This window comes from Mobula birostris, chromosome 1, assembly GCF_030028105.1.
Source record: "Mobula birostris isolate sMobBir1 chromosome 1, sMobBir1.hap1, whole genome shotgun sequence".
Lineage (NCBI taxonomy): Eukaryota > Metazoa > Chordata > Chondrichthyes > Myliobatiformes > Myliobatidae > Mobula > Mobula birostris.
In genome coordinates this window covers 222,063,615-222,082,463 of record NC_092370.1, presented here as the reverse complement: position 1 = coordinate 222,082,463, position 18,849 = coordinate 222,063,615, and the positions used below count along the sequence as shown (strand labels likewise).

Here is an 18,849-nt window from a genome sequence, read left to right as displayed (position 1 = left end):
CTAGAGGGCATGGGTTTAAGGTGAGAGGGGAAGATCTAGAAGGGGCCTGAGGGGCAATGTTTCCACCCGGAGGGTGACGGGTAAATGGAACGAGATCCCAAAGGAAGTGGGTACAATAACAACATTTAAAAGACATTTGCACAGATATTGTACACGGATTGGACAGGTCTAGAGGGACCTGAGCTAAATGCGGGCAACTGGGACCAGCTCAGGAACAGATTCGGCTGAAGGGCCTGATTCCATGCCGTATCAGGCCGAGGCGCTGGCTGCAGAACAATCCGTCAGCACCCTGAATGTTTCCGGGGGGGGATCTTGGGAAGGACCAACTTCTAAATTAACACCAAAACGCCTCACATCAGGGTCGAGGATGGAGCATTGCTGCCCTCTGCTGGGCGTGGGAGAGATGTCCCCCAGTAAGAATCAGTACCGTGGGGTGGGGTGGACCCATTCCCTCAGTGAGAATGTACAGCTCAGGTTGGGGAGAGATCCATCCTGCAGGGACGGCCAACACCTTGAGGTGGGGAGCGACCGATCTCCCAGAAAGTTCAGCATCCTGGAGTGGGGTGAGGTGGGGAGATTCACCCCCCGCCACAGTAAGGTTTAGCACCCTGGTGTGGGGAAGGAACCATCCCATAATGAAAGTCAGCACCCTGGGGTGTGGACAGAAGGGACCCTTACCCCGAGGAGTACAAGCAGATGGCACCTACCTTCTGCTGGGCCTTGGCCTCACCCACAGTCCTGTTCTGCTGCCACAGTCTCTCCTCCAGCTCCCGAAGTCGGTCCGTGCACTCCACAATCCTGATCCTCAGCTCCTCTGCACGGCCCCCCTGGACCCCCACCTGACAGGAACAGAGAGTGGGGAGATCAGGCCCACCACTGTGGCTGGGATCCCCTCTGTATGCCCGCCAGCCGAGTCTCCACACGCAGTCCCATGGGAGCATTACACTCCCTCCCAATGTAGGACCTGGAGCAGAGACCTCAGTGTTCAGTCACCCCACACCCCCACTCCCACTCTCCTGCCAGCACCGGACAGGCACACAGCAAGGCAGAGGGTCACTCCACCACCGACATCAAAGTCAACGTCACAGTTACAGTCACGGGCACGAGCACATAGAACATACAACAGTACAGCGCCTTCGATCCACAATGTCGTCCCAGCCCTTTAACCGAATCTCAGATCTAACCATTCCCTCCCACATAGCCCTCTATTCTTCTATCATCCATGTGCTTTCTAAAGGTTTCTTAAATGTCCCTAAAGTATCTGCCTCTACCACCACCCCTGGCAGTGCATCACTCTCTTTGTAAATATCCTACCTCTGACATGCCCTCAATACTTTCCTTCAATCACTGTACGGTGATGCTCTCTCCTGTTAGCTATTTCTACCCAGGGAGTGCTGTCCACTCAGTCTATGTCTCCATGTAAATTGGTTTAACATCACTCCTACCAAGACACAGTTCTCAGAACTCTTTCAATCTTATTGACATCTTCCCTGTAGATAAATGACCAGAATTGCACACAATACTCCACATTTGGCCTCAACAACATCTTAATTTTGAGCAGTTTTGGGCCCCTTATCTAAGGCAGGATGTGCTGGCATTGGGGAGGGTTAGAGAAGAGTCATGAGAATGATCCCAGGAATGAAAGGGTTAATGTATGACAAGCACTTGATGCCTCCAGACCTGTAATCACTGGAGTTTAGAAGAATGAGGTAGGTATCTCATTGAAACCTATCAAATATTCAAAGGCTTTGATAGAGAGGATGTGGACAGGACATTTCCTATAGTGCAGGAGTCCACAATCTATCAAGTTCAGGTTGATAGGTTCTTGATTAGTGAGGGTGTCAAAGGTTTTGGGGAGAAGGCAGGAGAATAGGGTTGAGAGGGGTTAAAAAAAATCAGTCATGAGGGAATAGCGGTCAACTTGATGGGCTGAATGGCCTAATTCTGCTCCTGTGTCTTATGGTCTTATACAAGTGCACCATTACATCCCAACTCCTGCACTCAATACTCTAATTATGAAGGCCAATATGCCACAAGCCTTCTTTACAGCCCTAGCTACCCATAAAACCACTTTCAAAAAATTATGGATCTGTATTCCCAGATCCCTGTTCTACTGAATTCCTCAGTGCCCTACCATCCACTGTATAAGCCCTACCCTAGCCTGTCCTCCCACGGGTAACACCTCACAATTGTCTTCATTAAATTCTATCTGTCAATTTTCAGCCGATTTTTCCAGCAAGTCAAGATCCCACTGCAAGCTTTGAGAGCCTTCCTTGCTGTCCACTACATCTCCAATCCTAGAGTCATTGGGAATGCGAGAAGCCGCAGAGAGTAGAGGATTCAGGCCAGTACATCACACACACACACACATCCCTCCCCATCACTGGCACCCCCAGGAGGCAACATCCATAATTAAAGTTCCCCACAGTCCGGGACATGCCCCCTTCTCGCAGTTACCATCAGGCGGGAGGTACAGAAGTCTGAAGTCCCACACCACCAGGTTCAAGAACAGCTACTTCCCTTCAACCTTTTGGTTACAGAGCTACAACACAGAAATAAACCCTTCAGCCCATCTATTTCACATCAAACAATTATTGTGCTTCGTCCCATCAATCCACACCTGGACCATAGCCCTCCGTACCCCTCCCATCCATGCACTTATCTAGACTTCCCTTAAATGTTGAAATCACACCTGCATCCACTGAAAGCTGGTTCCACACTCGCACCACTCTCTGAGTGAAGAAGTTCTCCCTCAGGTTCCCCTTAAACATCTGAGCTATCCAGCACACCAACTGTGATATGATGGGACTCTTAACCTCTCAATCTACTCAATTCTGCTCTTGCACTTTATCATTTATCTGCACTGCACTTTCTCTGTAGTTATTACATGTTATTCTGCATTCTGTTATTGTTTTATCTTGTTCTACCTCAATGCACTCTGTAATGCTTTGATCTGTATGAATAGTAGGCAAGACAAACTTCTCACTGTTTAGTATATGTGACATTAATAAACTATTTCAATAGCTAATCACCATCTCATAATAGCAACACTATGACACTTGGCACTAAAATTGACATTTCGTCTATTTTTATGTAATATTCTCACATAAACCTTCCTTGTGAACGCTGTGCCCCTGATGCCATGTGCCTGTGAAACTGCTGTAAGTTTTACACTACACCTGCGCACACTAGGCTTGTGACATGACCAGGAAGTGGCCGTGGCCCTGTCAGACGTCCACTCCCCCAAGACTCACCTCCTCGTCCATGTTGTCTGAAGCTCTGGCAGTCTGCTGCATGTGCGTGGGGATCTCTGTGGAAATGGGGATGTCCCACTCCGCACAGCTGCGCTCAGCCGCCACCTCTCGCTGGGGGCTCAGTGCCCCTCGGACTCCCTGCCAGCAATGTAGGAGCGTTAGATAGAGGAGAGGAGGCCACTCGGCCCCTCTTGCCTGTGCCTTTACCGAGTAAGATCTTTTATCCAATTGACATCTTCCTACACTGAGACCAATTCCATGAACTCCTTGAGCACAGTACAGGACAGGAGCAGCCCATTTGGCCTACAATATCTGTACTGAATACGATACCAAAGTAAACTAAATCTCTTCAGCCTGCACGTGATCCATATCTCTTTATTTCCTGCATGTCTATCTGTGTTTAACAGACTCTTAAACACCACTATCACGTCTGCCTCCACCACTCACAGGAGCCCATTCCAAGCACCCACCAATCTGTGTAAAAAAAAAACTTGCACAGCACTTCTCCTTTAAACTTCTCCCTCTCACTCTAAAGCTAACCCTCTGCAATGTATCATTTCCGCCCTGGGGAAATGACTCTAACTACACCTCTCATAATCTTACAAATTTCCAGCGAGCCTCTCCTCAGCCTTCACTGCTCCAGAGAAAATGACTTCAGTTTGCTAACCTCTGTTTATGCCCTCTAATCCGGGCAGTGTCCTGGTGAACAACTTCTGCACCCTATCCAAAGCCTCCATATCCTCTCCGTAAAGGGGCAAACAAACCTGAACACAATACTCCACTGTGGTCTGACCAAGGTCTTATACAGTCTGTAGAAATATTTCTGGATCTCAGCTCTGAAAAGCGGCCTCCCAGACTGCCCAACACCAGAAATACCATCTTTCGCCCAACCCATAAGTAGCCAGCACATTCAAGAGAAGTTCCGATAACTGCCTGGCCCCCAAAGCCACCGGGAATATGAGCCTGTATGACCAGCCCTTGCAGCCGGTTCCCGTGAAATTTTAGAGTCGCCACATCGTAGAGCACCATAGCCCATCTAATTGGAGCTGAACGATTATACTGCCTGGTACCTTAGACCTGTACCCGGACCATAGCCCTCCATACCCCTCATATTCACATACCTATCCAAACCTCCAACGTGTTGAAATCAAACCCGCCCACCACTTCCACTGACAGCTCACTCGTGTGCAAAATCCTCTGTGAAGATGTTCCCCGCCCCCCCCCCCAGGTTCCCCTTAAACATTTCACCTTTCACCTTTAACCCCTGATCTCCAGCTCTAATCCCACCCAACCTCAGTGGAAAAAGCTTGCTTGCACTTACCCTACCTACACCCTTCAAAATTCTGTAAACCTCTAACAAATCTCCCCTCACTCTCCTACGCTCCAGGGAATAAAGTCCTAGCCTGTTCAATCCTTATAACTCATGGCCCACATCCTGGCAACAGCCTTGTCAATTTTCTCTGCACTCTTTCAGATTATGAAGACACACAGTCCTCTTTTATTGTCATTTAGTAATGCATGCATTAAGAAATGATACAGTATTTCCTCTGGTGTGATATCACAAAACACAGGACAGACCAAGACTGAAAAAACTACATCTTTCCTGTAGGTACATGACCAGAACTGCACACAATACTCCAAATAAGGCCTCACCAACATCCTACACAACTTCAACACAGCATCCCAACTCCTGTACTCAGTGCTCTGACTGAGGAAGGCCAGCATGGCAAAAGCTTCCTAGAGATGCTGCCTGGCCTGCTGCGTTCACCAGCAACTTTTATGTGTGTTGCTTGAAATTCCAGCATCTGCAGATTTCCTCGTGTTTGCGTTTTTAAATTCACTACAGCGAAGCCTCTTCCGGTGATACCTACACTGAAAAAGTTTAAATCTTCTCTTCGACGGAAGTTCGGTGAAACCATCTCTCACTGCTCCCCATCTGTAATTTCTTCGGCTCTTCAACTTTTCGACCACATTTTGACTCAGACTCTCTTGGCTCCATCCCTCTCCCTCCTGTCTTCTCCTATCATTTCGGATCTCCCCCTCTCCCTCCAACTTTCAAATCTCATACTAGCTCTTCTTTCAGTTAGTCCCAATGAAAGGTCTTGGCCCAAAACATCAACTGTACCCATTCCTAGAGATGCTGCCTGGCCTGCTGCGTTCACCAGCAACTTTTATGTGTGTTGCTTTACGACCCTATCTACCTGTGACAAACAAGAGAAAGTCTGCAGATGCTGGAAATCCGAGCAACACACACAAAATGCTGGAGGAACTCAGCACTCAACAGGCCAGGCAGCATCTATGGGGAAAAGTACGGTCGGCATTCCATGCGGTGACGAGGGATCCCTGTTCCCAGATCCCTGTGCTATGTGCCCTACTATTCACCGCCCAAGTCTTACTTCTGTTAAATGTGCTCTGGCTGGCCCATCAAAGCTTGACCACAGCGACTGACTCTGAAATTCCCTCCAGGCTTTCCCCTGCACTGTCTGCTGAGTGCTTTCCAATCGGCCACAGCCTGTCTCCCACGATCACGCTCCTGCACACACACTCGACAGTGGAAGCACCTACCATTTGCCATATCCAGGTCTCAGTTGTCTGAGACTGAGAAATGGAGTCACTTTCTATTTAGAAGAATCGCTTTATTTGTCACATGTACATCGAAATTCCGAAGCGTACAGTGAAATGTATCGCTTGAGTCAACAACCAACTCAGTCCATCCAAGAATCGTGCTGGCAAGTCCGCAAGTCTCACTATGCTTCAGATGCCAACATAGCATACTCACAACTTATTAACCCTAACCCATACGTCCTTGGAATGTGGGAGGAAACCAGAGCACCCGGAGGAAACCCACGTGGTCACGGGGAGAACACACAAACTTCTTACGATCAGCGGCGGGAATCGAACTCTGACCAGTGATCGCTGGTGCTGTAAAGTGATGCACTAATCACTTTACCGCCGTATATTTCTAAAACTTTCTACTGATTCAAAAGAGAAGCCAGGGAAGGGAACGACAGCCAGAGGGTGATTGATATGCACGAGGCATCTCCTGCACCTTCCCCTCCATTCAGCACACAGACCCTTCAGCAGTAACAGACTCCAGCCCCACAGCCCACTTCACCTCGCCGACACAAAGCACAGCTGGGCTCTGCAAATGGAGTGAAAAAGAATTTATGTCTATACGACACAGATCCCCGGGCTTTGGTGAGGAGGGACAGCGTATTTCACAGATCACTTCACAATAGAACTCCCACCACAGCGCTGACAAACGATAAATAGCATCCCAAATTGTGGAGTACAATCTGATGTGACACACACTCCAGGAATCGGTTATTGCACATACAAACTGTCTGAACCCCAGATTAGATCCTAGTTTGTAACCCTCTCCCAGGGTATTGTTATTGCACATATAATCCTCGTATCTGTCCCGGAATTAGATCCCAGTCTGTAACCCACTCCCCAAGGTATTGTTATTCATAGACAATGTCGAGAAAAAGTATTCACTCCCCTTGAAATTTTTGATGTTTTAATGAATCACAGTGGATTTAATTTGGCTTTTTTGGTCAACAGAAAAAGACACTTTTGTGTCAAAGTGACAACAGATCTCTACAAAGTGATCTAAATTAATTACAAATATAAAACATTAAATAATTGATTGCATGAGTCTTCACCCCCCTCCCCTTTAATAGTTAAAGTCTCTCACGAGCCTCATGGCCCATCAGGCCGGTGCTTATGCCGGTTTCCGTGGCGTGAAGCGACTGAGAGTACGAGACTTCCCCCTCCCCGGATAGGACACCAGTCTATCGCGAGGTTAACCCCCGGCATTTTTGTCGGTACCCATTCTCAGCTGGGTAGACGGGAGCATTGTGTGGTTAAGTACCTTGCTCAAGGACGCACACACTGCCTCGGCCAAGGCTTGAACCCACTACCTTCAGATCGCTAGTCCAATGCCTTATCCACTTGGCCATGCACCACACTCCCCCCCCCCCCTTTAATATGACACACCAAATAATTACTGGTGCAGCCAATTGGTTTTAGAAGTGACATAATTAGTTAAATAGAGATCACCTGTGTGCAGTCAAGATGTTTCAATTGATTGTAGTAAAAATGTGCCTGTATCTGGAAGGTCCAACTGATGTGAGTCAGAATCATGGCAAAAAATGACACCATGAAGACAAAAGAACACTCCAAGCAACAATGCAAAATAGTTATTGAAAAGCACAAGACAGGAGATGGATACAAGAGAAGTTCCAAGTCACTGATTACCCCTTGGAGTACAGTTAGGTCAGTCATTGAGAAATGGAAAGAATATAGCACAGCTGAAAATCTGCCTAGAGCAGGCTGTCCTCAACACTGAGTGACCGTGCAAGAAGGGACTAATGAGGGAGGCCACCAAGAGACCTACGACAGCTCTGCAGGAGTTACAAGCTTCAGTGGCTGAGATGGGAGAGGCTGTGCACACAACAACTGTTGTCCAGGTGCTTCACCAGTCGCAGCTTTGTGGGGGAGCAGGAAAGAGAAACCCACTATTGAAAAAAACCCACATGAAATCTTGGCTAAAGTGTGCCAGAAGGCATGTGGGAGACTCTGAAGTCAGCTGGAAAAAGGTTCAATGGTCTAATGAAACAAAAATTGAGCATTTTGGATATCAGACTAAATCCTATTTTTGGCATAAGCCAAACACCACACATCATCAAAAACATATCATGCCTACTGTGAAGCATGGTGGTGGCTGCATCATGTTGTGAGGATGCTTCACTGCAGCAGGCCCTGGAAGGCTTGTGAAGGTAGAGGGTAAAATGAATTCAGCTAAATTCAGGAAACCCTGGAGGAAAACCTGATGCAATCTGCAAGAGAACTGTGACTTGGAAGAAGATTTGTTTTCCAGCAAGACAATGACCTCAAGCCAGAGCTACATAGGAATGACTTAAAAACAAGAGTTAATGTCCTGGAGTGGCCAAGTCAGAGTTCAGACCTCAATCCGATTGAGAATTTGTGGCTTGACTTGAAAAGGGCTGTTCACTCATGATCACCATGCAATCTGACAGAGCTTGAGCAATTTTGTAAAGAAGAATGGGGAAATATTGCAGTGTCCAGATGTGCAAAGCCGATAGAGACCTATCCACACAGTCTCAAGGCTGTAATTGCTGCCAAAGCTTCATCTCCTAAATATTGACTTGAAGTCGGTGAATATTTATGCAATCAACTATTTTGTGTTTTATATCTGTAATTAATTTAGCTTGCACTGTAGAGGTCTGATTTCACTTTGATACGGAAGAGTCTTTTTCTGTTGATCAGTGTCAAAAAAGCCAAATAAAATCCATTGTGATTCAATGTTGTTAAACAATAAAACATGAAAACATCCGGGGTGGGGTGGGGTGGGGTGGGGTGGGGTGGGGTGGGGTGGTGAATATTTTTTAAAACCACTGTATAACCCTCCAACCTGCCTCAGGATTGGCTCCCACCTGCAATCCACTCTCGGGGATCTGTAACTCTATATATTAACTCCCCGAACCTCTGGATTAGATCCAGGCCTGTAACCCACTCTCAGGGTAGTGTTATTACACACATCACCCTCCAATCTGCCCCTGGATCAGATCCAGCCAACCACACTGTAGCCCTGCATGCCCCTCTACCTCCTCTCCAGCCTCGGGTTCTCCACTGGACTCCGAGCCTCCAGCGTCAGGCAGAAACGTCGAGTGCTGCAGCCAGTCACTGACCCCGGTGGTCTCCCATGGGGCTCTCTTGCCCTCCGGTGACTCCTCCGCGGTGCAGGTGTGGCTCTCTCCGATCCTCCGCGCCGAGCTGTGGAAACAGGATTGTTGGCTGAAGGGCTGAGACCCCGGTGTCGGGCTGACTTGCGAGGTGGGACGGTCGGAGGAGGGAGTGGGTCGAGCCTTTTAAAGGTGAGCTTTATCTATCGCTGGTACATCGAAACATACAGCGAAACATGTCGTTTGCACCAGCGACCACCTGTCTGAGGATGTGCAGGTGTTGCCACACTCCCAGTGCAAACATAACATGCCCACAACTCACTAACCTTAACCGTACGTCTTTGGAATGTGCGGCAAGTCCAGAGCACCCGTACAGTCACAGAGAGAACGTATAAAGTCCTTACAGGTAGCAGCAGGAATTGAACCCTGATTCCTGTCACCCTGAAGCACTATGCTAACCACTACACTACCGAGCCTGCCATGGGGAGAGGAGAGCTGATCTGAATCTGATGAAGAGTGTCGGTTCGCACTAAGAGCTGGCACACTGTCTGTCACAGTAATCCCTTTCCAATTAGACTGGAAGTAAACAAGCCCTCACAGGGTCAGACGTGGGCTGATTACAACACAAAACCGTGTGTGGCTGCTTGTATTAGGAGTTAGCTTATGACTGTTATGGGAACTGAGACACAGCGAAAAGCTTTTGTTTGCCTGCCACCCAGACAGATCATTACACACACAAGTCATTGTGGTAAACAAGAAAACATAACAGTGCAGAATAAGGTGTTACAATTTACAGACATGTGGTGCAGAAAGTCTAAGAGATGCAGAGCCAGAACAAAGTAGACTGGGAGACCAAGAGTTCATCTTCTCGTACAATAGTCTGGTGACAGTGGACTAGAAACCACCCTTGAACCAGGTGTACACACTTTCTGGCTTTTGCTATCTTCTGCCCGATGGGAGGCAGGAGAAGAATGTTCCGGGTGGGTGGGGTCTTTGATTATGCTGTCTGCTTACTGAGGCAGTGGGGATTGTCGGCAGAGTCCGTGGAGGGGAGGCTGGTTCCTGTGATGTGCTGAGCTGTGTCCACAACCCCCTGCAGTTTCTTGCGGTCACGCGCAGAGCAGTTGCTGCGAACCAACAGGATAGGATGGCCTCTGTGGTGCAGCGATTAAAAACCGGTGAGGGTCAGAGGGGTCACGCCAATTGCGGAAGCAGAGGCTCCGACGGGCTATCTCAGCTGTTGGGCCTGCGTAAGCAGGGGTCAGGGACAGGAGAGGGTACTGAGCATAAGGCCCACACCTTTACTGTCCACAACAGGCTATCGTCCGCCCGCTGGTACAGGGGAGGGGCGAGACACCCTGACAAAAATAACCACAGACTGGTATACCAATGGGGCATCACACCAGTACCCAGACTAACTACAGTGTCAATACAACCACAGACAGATACAGCAGAGGGGTGAAGGCCATTTAGCCCATCGAGTCCATGCTGACCATCAGCCACCTATTTTATTCTCCCCGCACTGTTATCACCCCCCCCCCCAGATTCTACCTTCACCCACACACTGCGGGCATTTCCAGTGCCACCTATTCCGCACACGTGGGGGGGGGGGGGGGAGCTGGAGTAGCCAGGGGCTGTGGGGTGTCTGCTTTACTGTACTTACAGTTCTGAAACACTAGAGCTCCCCAGCACTCACCTCTCCGTGGTCCCCTGCTCGGCCCTCAGCCTGTCCACCAGATAGCCAGTGTCGGATATCTCGTTCCAATAACCTTCATCCTGGAGCGGCTGGGCCCGTGCCCCTGCCATTGGGACTGGGTCGTCAGCCGGTCCCTCTGCCGGTCCCTCTCCCTGCTCACACTGCTGAGGAAGGGGACAGTCACTGCTCGACCCCTGTTCCATGGGCAGGATCTGCAAGACAGCGGAGGGAAGGCAGGTCGTGAACACTCGTCCTCACTACCCTCCCCACCATCCCTCTCCCTGCTCACAGCACAAACACCACCGAGGCGGCCCTGTTCCCCAGTCAAACAGCAGTCTCACAGAAACACCAGCGAGCTCGTCCTATCTGTCCATGTTTGGCCCCAACCTCTCTGAACTCTCCTATCCATGTACTTCTCTAGGTGGTTTGTAAATGTAGCTAATGTGCTCACCTCAACCACTATTCCTGACAGCACATTCCTAACACACCCCACCCTTTGTGTGAAAGAGCTGCCCTGACATCCCTTTTAAATCTTTCATCTCTGACCTTAAATTTTGCCTCCCTGGAAAAGGCTCTGTGCTTTCACCCTGTCTATGCCTCCTCACAATCTTATAAACCTCTGTCAGGTTACCCTCACTCTATAAACCTCCGTCAGGTTACCCTCACTATAAACTGTGTCAGGTTACCCCTCACTCTATAAACCCGTGTCAGGCTACCCCTCAGTCTATAAACCCGTGTCAGGTTACCCTTCACTATAAACCTGTGTCAGGTTACCCCTCACTCTATAAACCTCTGTCAGATTACCCTTCACTATAAACCTGTGTCAGGTTACCCCTCACTCTATAAACCTGTGTCAGATTACCCCTCACTCTATAAACCTGTGTCAGGTTACCCTCACTCTATAAACCTGTGTCAGGTTACCCCTCACTATAAACCGGTGTCAGGTTACCCCTCACTATAAACCGTATCAGGTTACCCCTCACTATAAACCCATGTCAGGTTACCCCTCAGTCTATAAACAGTGTCAGGTTACCCCTCACTCTATAAACAGTGTCAGGTTACCCCTCACTATAAACCCATGTCAGGTTACCCCTCACTATAAACCCGTGTCAGGTTACCCCTCACTCTATAAACAGTGTCAGGCTACCCCTCACTATAAACCTCTGTCAGGTTACCCCTCACTATAAACCCGTGTCAGGTTACCCCTCACTCTATAAACCTGTGTCAGGCTACCCCTCACTATAAACCCATGTCAGGTTACCCCTCACTATAAACCTGTGTCAGGTTACCCTCACTCTATAAACCTCTGTCAGGCTACCCCTCACTGTCCTACATTCCAGCAGATAAAGTCCCAGTTTACGCAACCTCCCTTTGTAACTCAGGCCCCCAAGTCCAGGCAACATCACAGAGTCACAGAAAAGTACAGCACAGAAACAGGCCCTTCAGCCCATCTAGTCCATGCCAAAACCACTTAAGCTGCCTACTCCCATCGACTTGCACCAGGACCATACCCCTGCTATCCATGTACCTATCCAGACTTCTCTTAAACGTTGAAACTGAGCTCACATGCATCATTTGTGCTGGCAGCTCATTCCACACTCTCACCACCCTCTGAGTGAAGAAACTTTCCCTCATGCTCCCCTTAAACTTGTCACTTTTCACCCTTAACCCATGACCTCTGGTTGTAGTCCCACCAGGCCTCAGTGGAAAAAGCCTGTTTGCATTTACCCTACCTATACCCCTCAATTTCATATACCTCTATCAAATCTCCCCTCAATCCTCTACATTCTAAGGAGGACAGTCCTAACCTATTCAATCTTTCCTTACAACTCGGGTCCTCCAGACCTGGCAACATCCTGATAAAACTTTTCTATGCTCTTTCCAGTTTAATTGTAACACTTAAGAAATTTGATAGATACATGGATGGGAGTGGTTTGGAGGGATATTGTCAGGATGCAGATAGACGGGACTGGGCAGAAAATTGGAGTCTAGCATGGTCTAGATAGGTTGAATGGCTTGTTTCTGTGCTGTAGTGCTCAAAGACTCTACAGCATCTTTCTTGTAACAGGGTGACCAAAACTGTCCACAATACTCCAAGTACAGCCTTACCAGCGTGTTATATAACTGCGAGATAACATCCCAACTCCTATATTGAGTGCCCTGCTCGATGAAAACCCAGCTCCCAAATGCCTTCTTCACCAGCCTGTCTACCAGTGATGCTGCTTTCAGTGAACTATACACTTGCACCCCTGGGTTCCTCTGATCCATAATGCTCTCCAGGGCTCGATCATTCACTGTACAAGTCTAACCCTAGTTTGATCTCCCAAATGCAATACCTCACGTTTATCTGGATTGAAAGCCATTTTGCCAGTCCGCAGCCCATGTACCCAGCTCATCAAAATCGTCTTCTGACTTCTCCTCCTCTTTTAAAATGCTCTTAAGACCAGAAGGTCTCCAGAATGAGCTGCCAGAGGAAGTGCTAGAGGTGGCTATAGCAGTTACAATATTTCAGGTACATGGATCTCAAAGTTGGATACTGCATGCATACTTCGACAATAAATGTACCTTGAGCCTTGGATGGGAAAGGTTTAGAGGGATATGGGCCAAATACAGGCAAAAGGGACTGGCTCAAGTACAAACAATTCGGGCTGAATGGTCTGTTTTTATGTTGAATCACTCTACGACCTATTTCCATTGTCCAACCATTCACTTTATGTCCTATCCTGGTTTGATCTCTCAAAAGGCAATACCCTATACGTATCGACTTTGCCAATTTGCCAGTCCTCACCCGCATACAGGGCTGATCTAGATCCTGCTGTAAATTTTCATCATCTAAAACCCCACATTGTTAGTATTATCTGCACCTTACTCACCATTCACATCCGAATCGTTGATATAAATTATAAAAAACAGAGGACATAGCCCCGAACCCTTTGACACAACGAAAACTTCCATGTGAGTAACAGCCCTTGACCATCACCCTCGGCCTCCTGGCAATAAGCCAATTGTTAATCCAATCCCTCTCTGTCCCTGGATCCCAAGCAATCTGTCCCTCCTGACCAGCTGCCACAAGACACCTCAAAGGCCTTGCTAAGGTTCATATAAGCAACATCCGCTGTTCTACCCTCGTCTACGTTCTTACAGACAGGGGTGAGAACTGAACCCCTGAAGGGTGATCGCTGGCACTGCAAGGAGTGCCCAAGTACATGGTTCACTGAAAGTGGTGCCACAGGTACACGGGGTGGCCTGGCACACTGGACTCATCAGTCAGCGTATCAGCATACTGATCAAGTGAGTCTCGCCCCTCACACACTCACCGCGTGATCCCACACCTTCGACCCACTCTTGGTTGAAGTATCTGTGTGCTCGACGTGGTGGTGAACCCAAGGACGTTGATGATGAGACTCAGGGGGAAACGACTCTCCTCGGGTGTCCTGGAACACGGGCTCTGAGTGTGAGCCAACCACGGTTCTGTGTAGGTTCAACACAATCTCTCTGGGGCGTCACGGTAGCCTAGCGGGTAGCTCAAAACTTTACAGTGCCCGCAAATTAGGGTTCAATTCACACCATTGTCTGTGAGGAGTCTGTACGTTCTCCCCATGACCGCATGGATTTCCTCCAGGGGCTCTGGTTTCCTCTCCCGTTCCGAGGACGTCCCAATTAGGGTTAGTAAGTTGTAAGCATGTTATGTTTGCACTGGAACCATGGTAATATTAGTGGGCTTCCCCCAGCACATCCCTGGGCTGTGTTGGTCGTTAACATAAACAACACATTTCACTCTACGTTTTGATTTTTTTGCTGTACATGTGCCAAATAAAGCTAATCTTTAATCCACTTTCCAGTCTGGTTGAGGAGGAGGGGATCTAGAGGCAGTGAAGGTTACCTGGGGCAGCTCCTCTGCTGTTGGTGTCACATCGTCATCGTTCCACATCGCCTCCTCCTGCTCGTCCTGGGCTTCTGCGGAACACTGTTGACCTCCTCCCCCGAGATCCAGGCCGAACTGCCTAACCTGTGAACGGAGGGTATGCCTGAGTCTCTGCTGGAGACCTGCAGAAGGAATCGTGGCTGTCTGCCGACACCCTCCCCAGAGTGTCTTCCCCCACCATTTTCACCCCTTCAGTGCTCACCACCCCTCACACTCCCCAACCTTCTCCCTCATCACCCTTTCTATCCTGATCCTCACCCACACCCTCAACACTCCCCAACTCACGTCACCTCCCCACCACACCCCACACGCCTTCTGTATACTCTCACCCTGGTCCCCACTCCTCATCTTCCGACAAACCATTCCTTCTTTGTCATCCCAACCCCTCCCAACAAGCCCACCTCCACACACATTCCAAGCCCTCCTTCCCACCAACACCATCCTGTTTCACCTGCCTCTCCCATCCCATCACCTCCAAGAGGACCACAACCTTGTCGTGTTTTGGAGGCTTGCGTGCCTCAATGACCCAGAGAGTTACGTTGGCTGGAGTCAGGGCTCCATCCTCTGGCTCTTGGTGGAATCACCCATGCCAACAGGTCAAAGGCCAGACTGAGTGGGCCACCGACCCTCCTGATCCAGGGGTTCAGCTCAGGGTTAACAACCCCGACTCCTACAGAAACAGCAATGAAGAATCCTTCCACATCTGAGTGCGACGATATTCCTGAGTCTCCACCCAGGACTTGCATGACTGACTGTAGTGAAACTCGAGGGGAAGCTACTGGCATGATGAAGGAAGCCCTGGACATTGCTGAACAGACAGAGATGGAGGACCTACTGTCCTAAATGCCAGCCATGTAATGGACAGGAAGTTAGTTAAGTCCCATCCCATCAACATCAGTACCCCACCCACATCTCAGACCGCGCCCCCCCCCACTTCTTCCCCCTAAGATTTCTAGCACGTGGAGAAACTCACGTTTACACTTAGTACATTAACTGGTCTACACTTAGTACATTAACTGGTCTAATCATGACCACAAAAAACTGCAGAGTTGTGGACACAGCTCGGCACATTCACGGAAACTAGCCACCATTCTGTGGGCTCTATTGACACTCCCACTGCTTCAGTAAAGCAACCAGCATAATCAGACCCCACACACCCTGAATATTCTCTCCGCTACTCCCTCCCACCCTGGATATTCTCATAATCAAAGACCCCACCCACACTGGATATTCTCTCCGCTGCCCCCTCCCACCGGGCAGAAGATGCAAAAACCCAAACGCACAAACAATTAGGCTCCGCTGTTTTAGGACTATTATATTGTTCCTCAGTATGAACCTCGATCTTACAATCTACCTCGTTACTGCCTTGCACCTTATTTTCTGCATGTGCTGGATTTTCTCTATAACGCTTCGAAAGGGAGAACACAACTACAGCTGTGAAGATCCCTGCTGCACCTGATGACCCTGTGATCTCCGTCTCAGAGGCCGTTGTTAGGCTGTCTTTAAAGAGAGTGAATCCTCGCAAGGCAGAAGGTCCCGATGGAGTAGCTGGTAAGGCTCTGCAAACCTGTGCCAACCAACCAGTGGGAGTATTCAAGGACATTTTCAACCTCTCACTGCTATGGGCAGAAGTTCCCACTTGCTTCAAAAAGGCAACAATTATACCAGAGCCTAAGAAGAATAATGTGAACTGCCTTAATGACTATCGTCCGGTAGCACTCACATCAACAGTGATGAAATGCATTGAGAGGTTGGTCATGACTAGACTGAACTTCTGTCTCAAGAGGGACCTGGACCCATTGCAATTTGCCTATCACCACAATAGGTCAATAGCAGATGCAATCTCAATGACTCTCCACACGGTTTTAGACCACCTGGACAATACAAACACCTACGTCAGGATGCTGCTCATCAACTATAGCTCAGCATTTAATACCATTATTCCCACAACCCTGATTGAGAAGTTACAGAAACTGGGCCTCTGTACCTCCCTCTGCAATTGGATCCTCGACTTCCTAACCAGAAGATCACTGTCTGTGCGGATTGGTGATAACATATCCTCTTCGCTGATGATCAACACTGGCGCACCTCAGGGGCACGTGCTTAGCCCACTGCTCTACTCTCTATATACACATGACTGTGTGGCTAGGCATAGCTCAAATACCATCTATAAATTTGCTGATGATATAACCGTTGTTGGTAGAATCTCAGGTGGTGACGAGAGGGCACACAGGAGCTAGATATGCCAACTAGTGGAACGGTGCCGCAGCAACAACCTGGCACTCAACGTCAGTAAGACGAAAGAGCTGACTGTGGACTTCAGGAAGGGTAAGATGAAGGAACACATACCAATCCTCATAGAGGGATCAGAAGTGGAGAGAGTGAGCAGTTTCAAGATCCTGAGTGTCAAGATCTCTGAGGATCTAACCTGGTCACAATATATCAATGTAGTTATAAAGAAGGCAAGACAGTGGCTATACTTTATTAGAAGTTTGAAGAGACTTGGCACGTCAACAAATACACTCAAAAACTTCTATAGTTGTACTGTGGAGAGCATTCTGACAGGCTGTATCACTGTCTGGTATGGAGGGGCTACTGCACAGGACCAAAAGAAGCTGCAGAAGGTTGTAAATCTAATCAGCTCCACCTTGGGTACTAGCCTACAAACTAACCAGGACATCTTCAGGGAGCGGTGTCTCAAAAAGGCAGCGTCCATTATTAAGGACCTCCAGCATGCAGGACATGCACTTTTCTCACTGTTACCATCAGGTAAGAGATACAGAAGCATGAAGGCACACACTCAGCGATTCAGGAACAGCTTCTTCCCCTCTGCCATCCGATTCCTAAATGGACATTGAAACTTTGGACACTACCTCACTTTTTAAAAAAAATATACAGTATTTCTGTTTTTGCACATTTTTAATCTATTCAATATAAATAATTGATTTACTTGTTTATTTATTATTTTAATTTTATATTTTTTTTCTTTCTGCAAGATTATGTATTGCATCGAACTGTTGCTGCTAGGTTAACAAATTTCACGTCACATGCCGGTGATAATAAACCTGATTCTGATTCTGAAAATTACACTGTGGGAATCCCTGCAGCACCTGGTGACCTTGTGATCTTGGTCTCAGAAACGACATCAGAACATCTTTCAAGAGGGTGAGCCCTTGCATTGTATCAGGCCTTAATGGTGTACCCGGTAGGGCACTGAAAACCTGTGGCGGCCCACCGTGCTATGACTGTGTAGCTCGACACGGATCAAACACCGTCCATGAATTTGCTGATGCCACAACTCTTGTTGGCAGAGTTTCAGACGGTAATGGGGAGGAGTACAGGAGTGAGATAGACCAGCTGGTTGAGTTGTATCGCAGCACCAACCTTGCGCTCAATGTCAGTGTAACACACCGTAAGGTTTCACTGCTAAGGCTAATGCAATGGCTTCTATGTAATGTTTCACTGCTAATGTAATGGCTTCTCTGCAGCAGCAATGTTTGGGTTGTGACTAGAGATAACGGGGCTTTGGAATGTATGTTATCCAACGGGAGAAATGTTGTTCTTTCTTGTGAGTCTGGAAGAGAGATTTTCACAGTCTTTCACTGGGGAGCAATGGAGAGAGAGGACGCGAATGGAGAACGTCGCAAGACCACCGGACAGAGTGGACTGAGGAGTGAGGATCCGAAGGACGGTGACGCTCGGAGATCGACGGGAACAGATGAACAAACAGTGAGCTCCAACGATGCACAATAGACTTCTTCCTTAAAATGGGCCCTTTTACTTTTTATTTTCTTTACTAACCCCACAGTCAGATTAAGATTTATAAAGTTGAATCATTTAACTGCATACGGTGTACTGTCTGATATTTTGCGGTGCGGATTTGTAACCAGGCAACACATCATGCAGCATCCACACAGACGAGATTTCTCAGTTTGGCTGGGCCAGAAGTTGTTTTCCCCTAGACGAACAACGTGCTGGCCGAGCCTGAGGGTTATATCGGCAAGACCAGAGAACGGATTGTGGACTTTAGGAAGGGGAAGTTGGGTGAACACACACTAGACCTCATTGAGGGGTCAGCAGGGGAAAGGGTGAACAGTTTCATCTTCCTGGGTGTCAACATCTCTGAAGATCTACCCTGGGTCCAACATACTGATGCAATTACAAAGGTGGCACACCAGTTGCTATATCTCATTAGGAGTTGGTATGTCACCAAAGACTCTCGCAATTTTCTACAGATGTACTGTGGAGAGCATTCTAACTGGTTAC

At 48.3% G+C, this 18,849-nt stretch overlaps 1 protein-coding gene across 5 annotated transcripts in view; it reads right to left on the bottom strand.

Moving 5' to 3' along the window:
* Positions 1-18,849, bottom strand: part of LOC140205041 (nesprin-2-like) — a 209,158-nt gene that overhangs the window by 174,606 nt on the left and 15,703 nt on the right. For 4 of the 5 annotated variants that reach the window (XM_072272150.1, XM_072272167.1, XM_072272130.1 and 1 more), the window contains exons 8-12: positions 14,542-14,667; positions 10,659-10,870; positions 8,885-9,053; positions 3,255-3,392; positions 708-839 (exon numbers count right to left, since the gene is read on the bottom strand). In XM_072272150.1, the coding sequence (XP_072128251.1) occupies positions 708-839; positions 3,255-3,392; positions 8,885-9,053; positions 10,659-10,870; positions 14,542-14,667 (777 nt within the window). The remainder of the gene's footprint in view (positions 1-707; positions 840-3,254; positions 3,393-8,884; positions 9,054-10,658; positions 10,871-14,541; positions 14,668-18,849) is intronic. The other variant, XM_072272156.1, reaches the window with a different exon arrangement.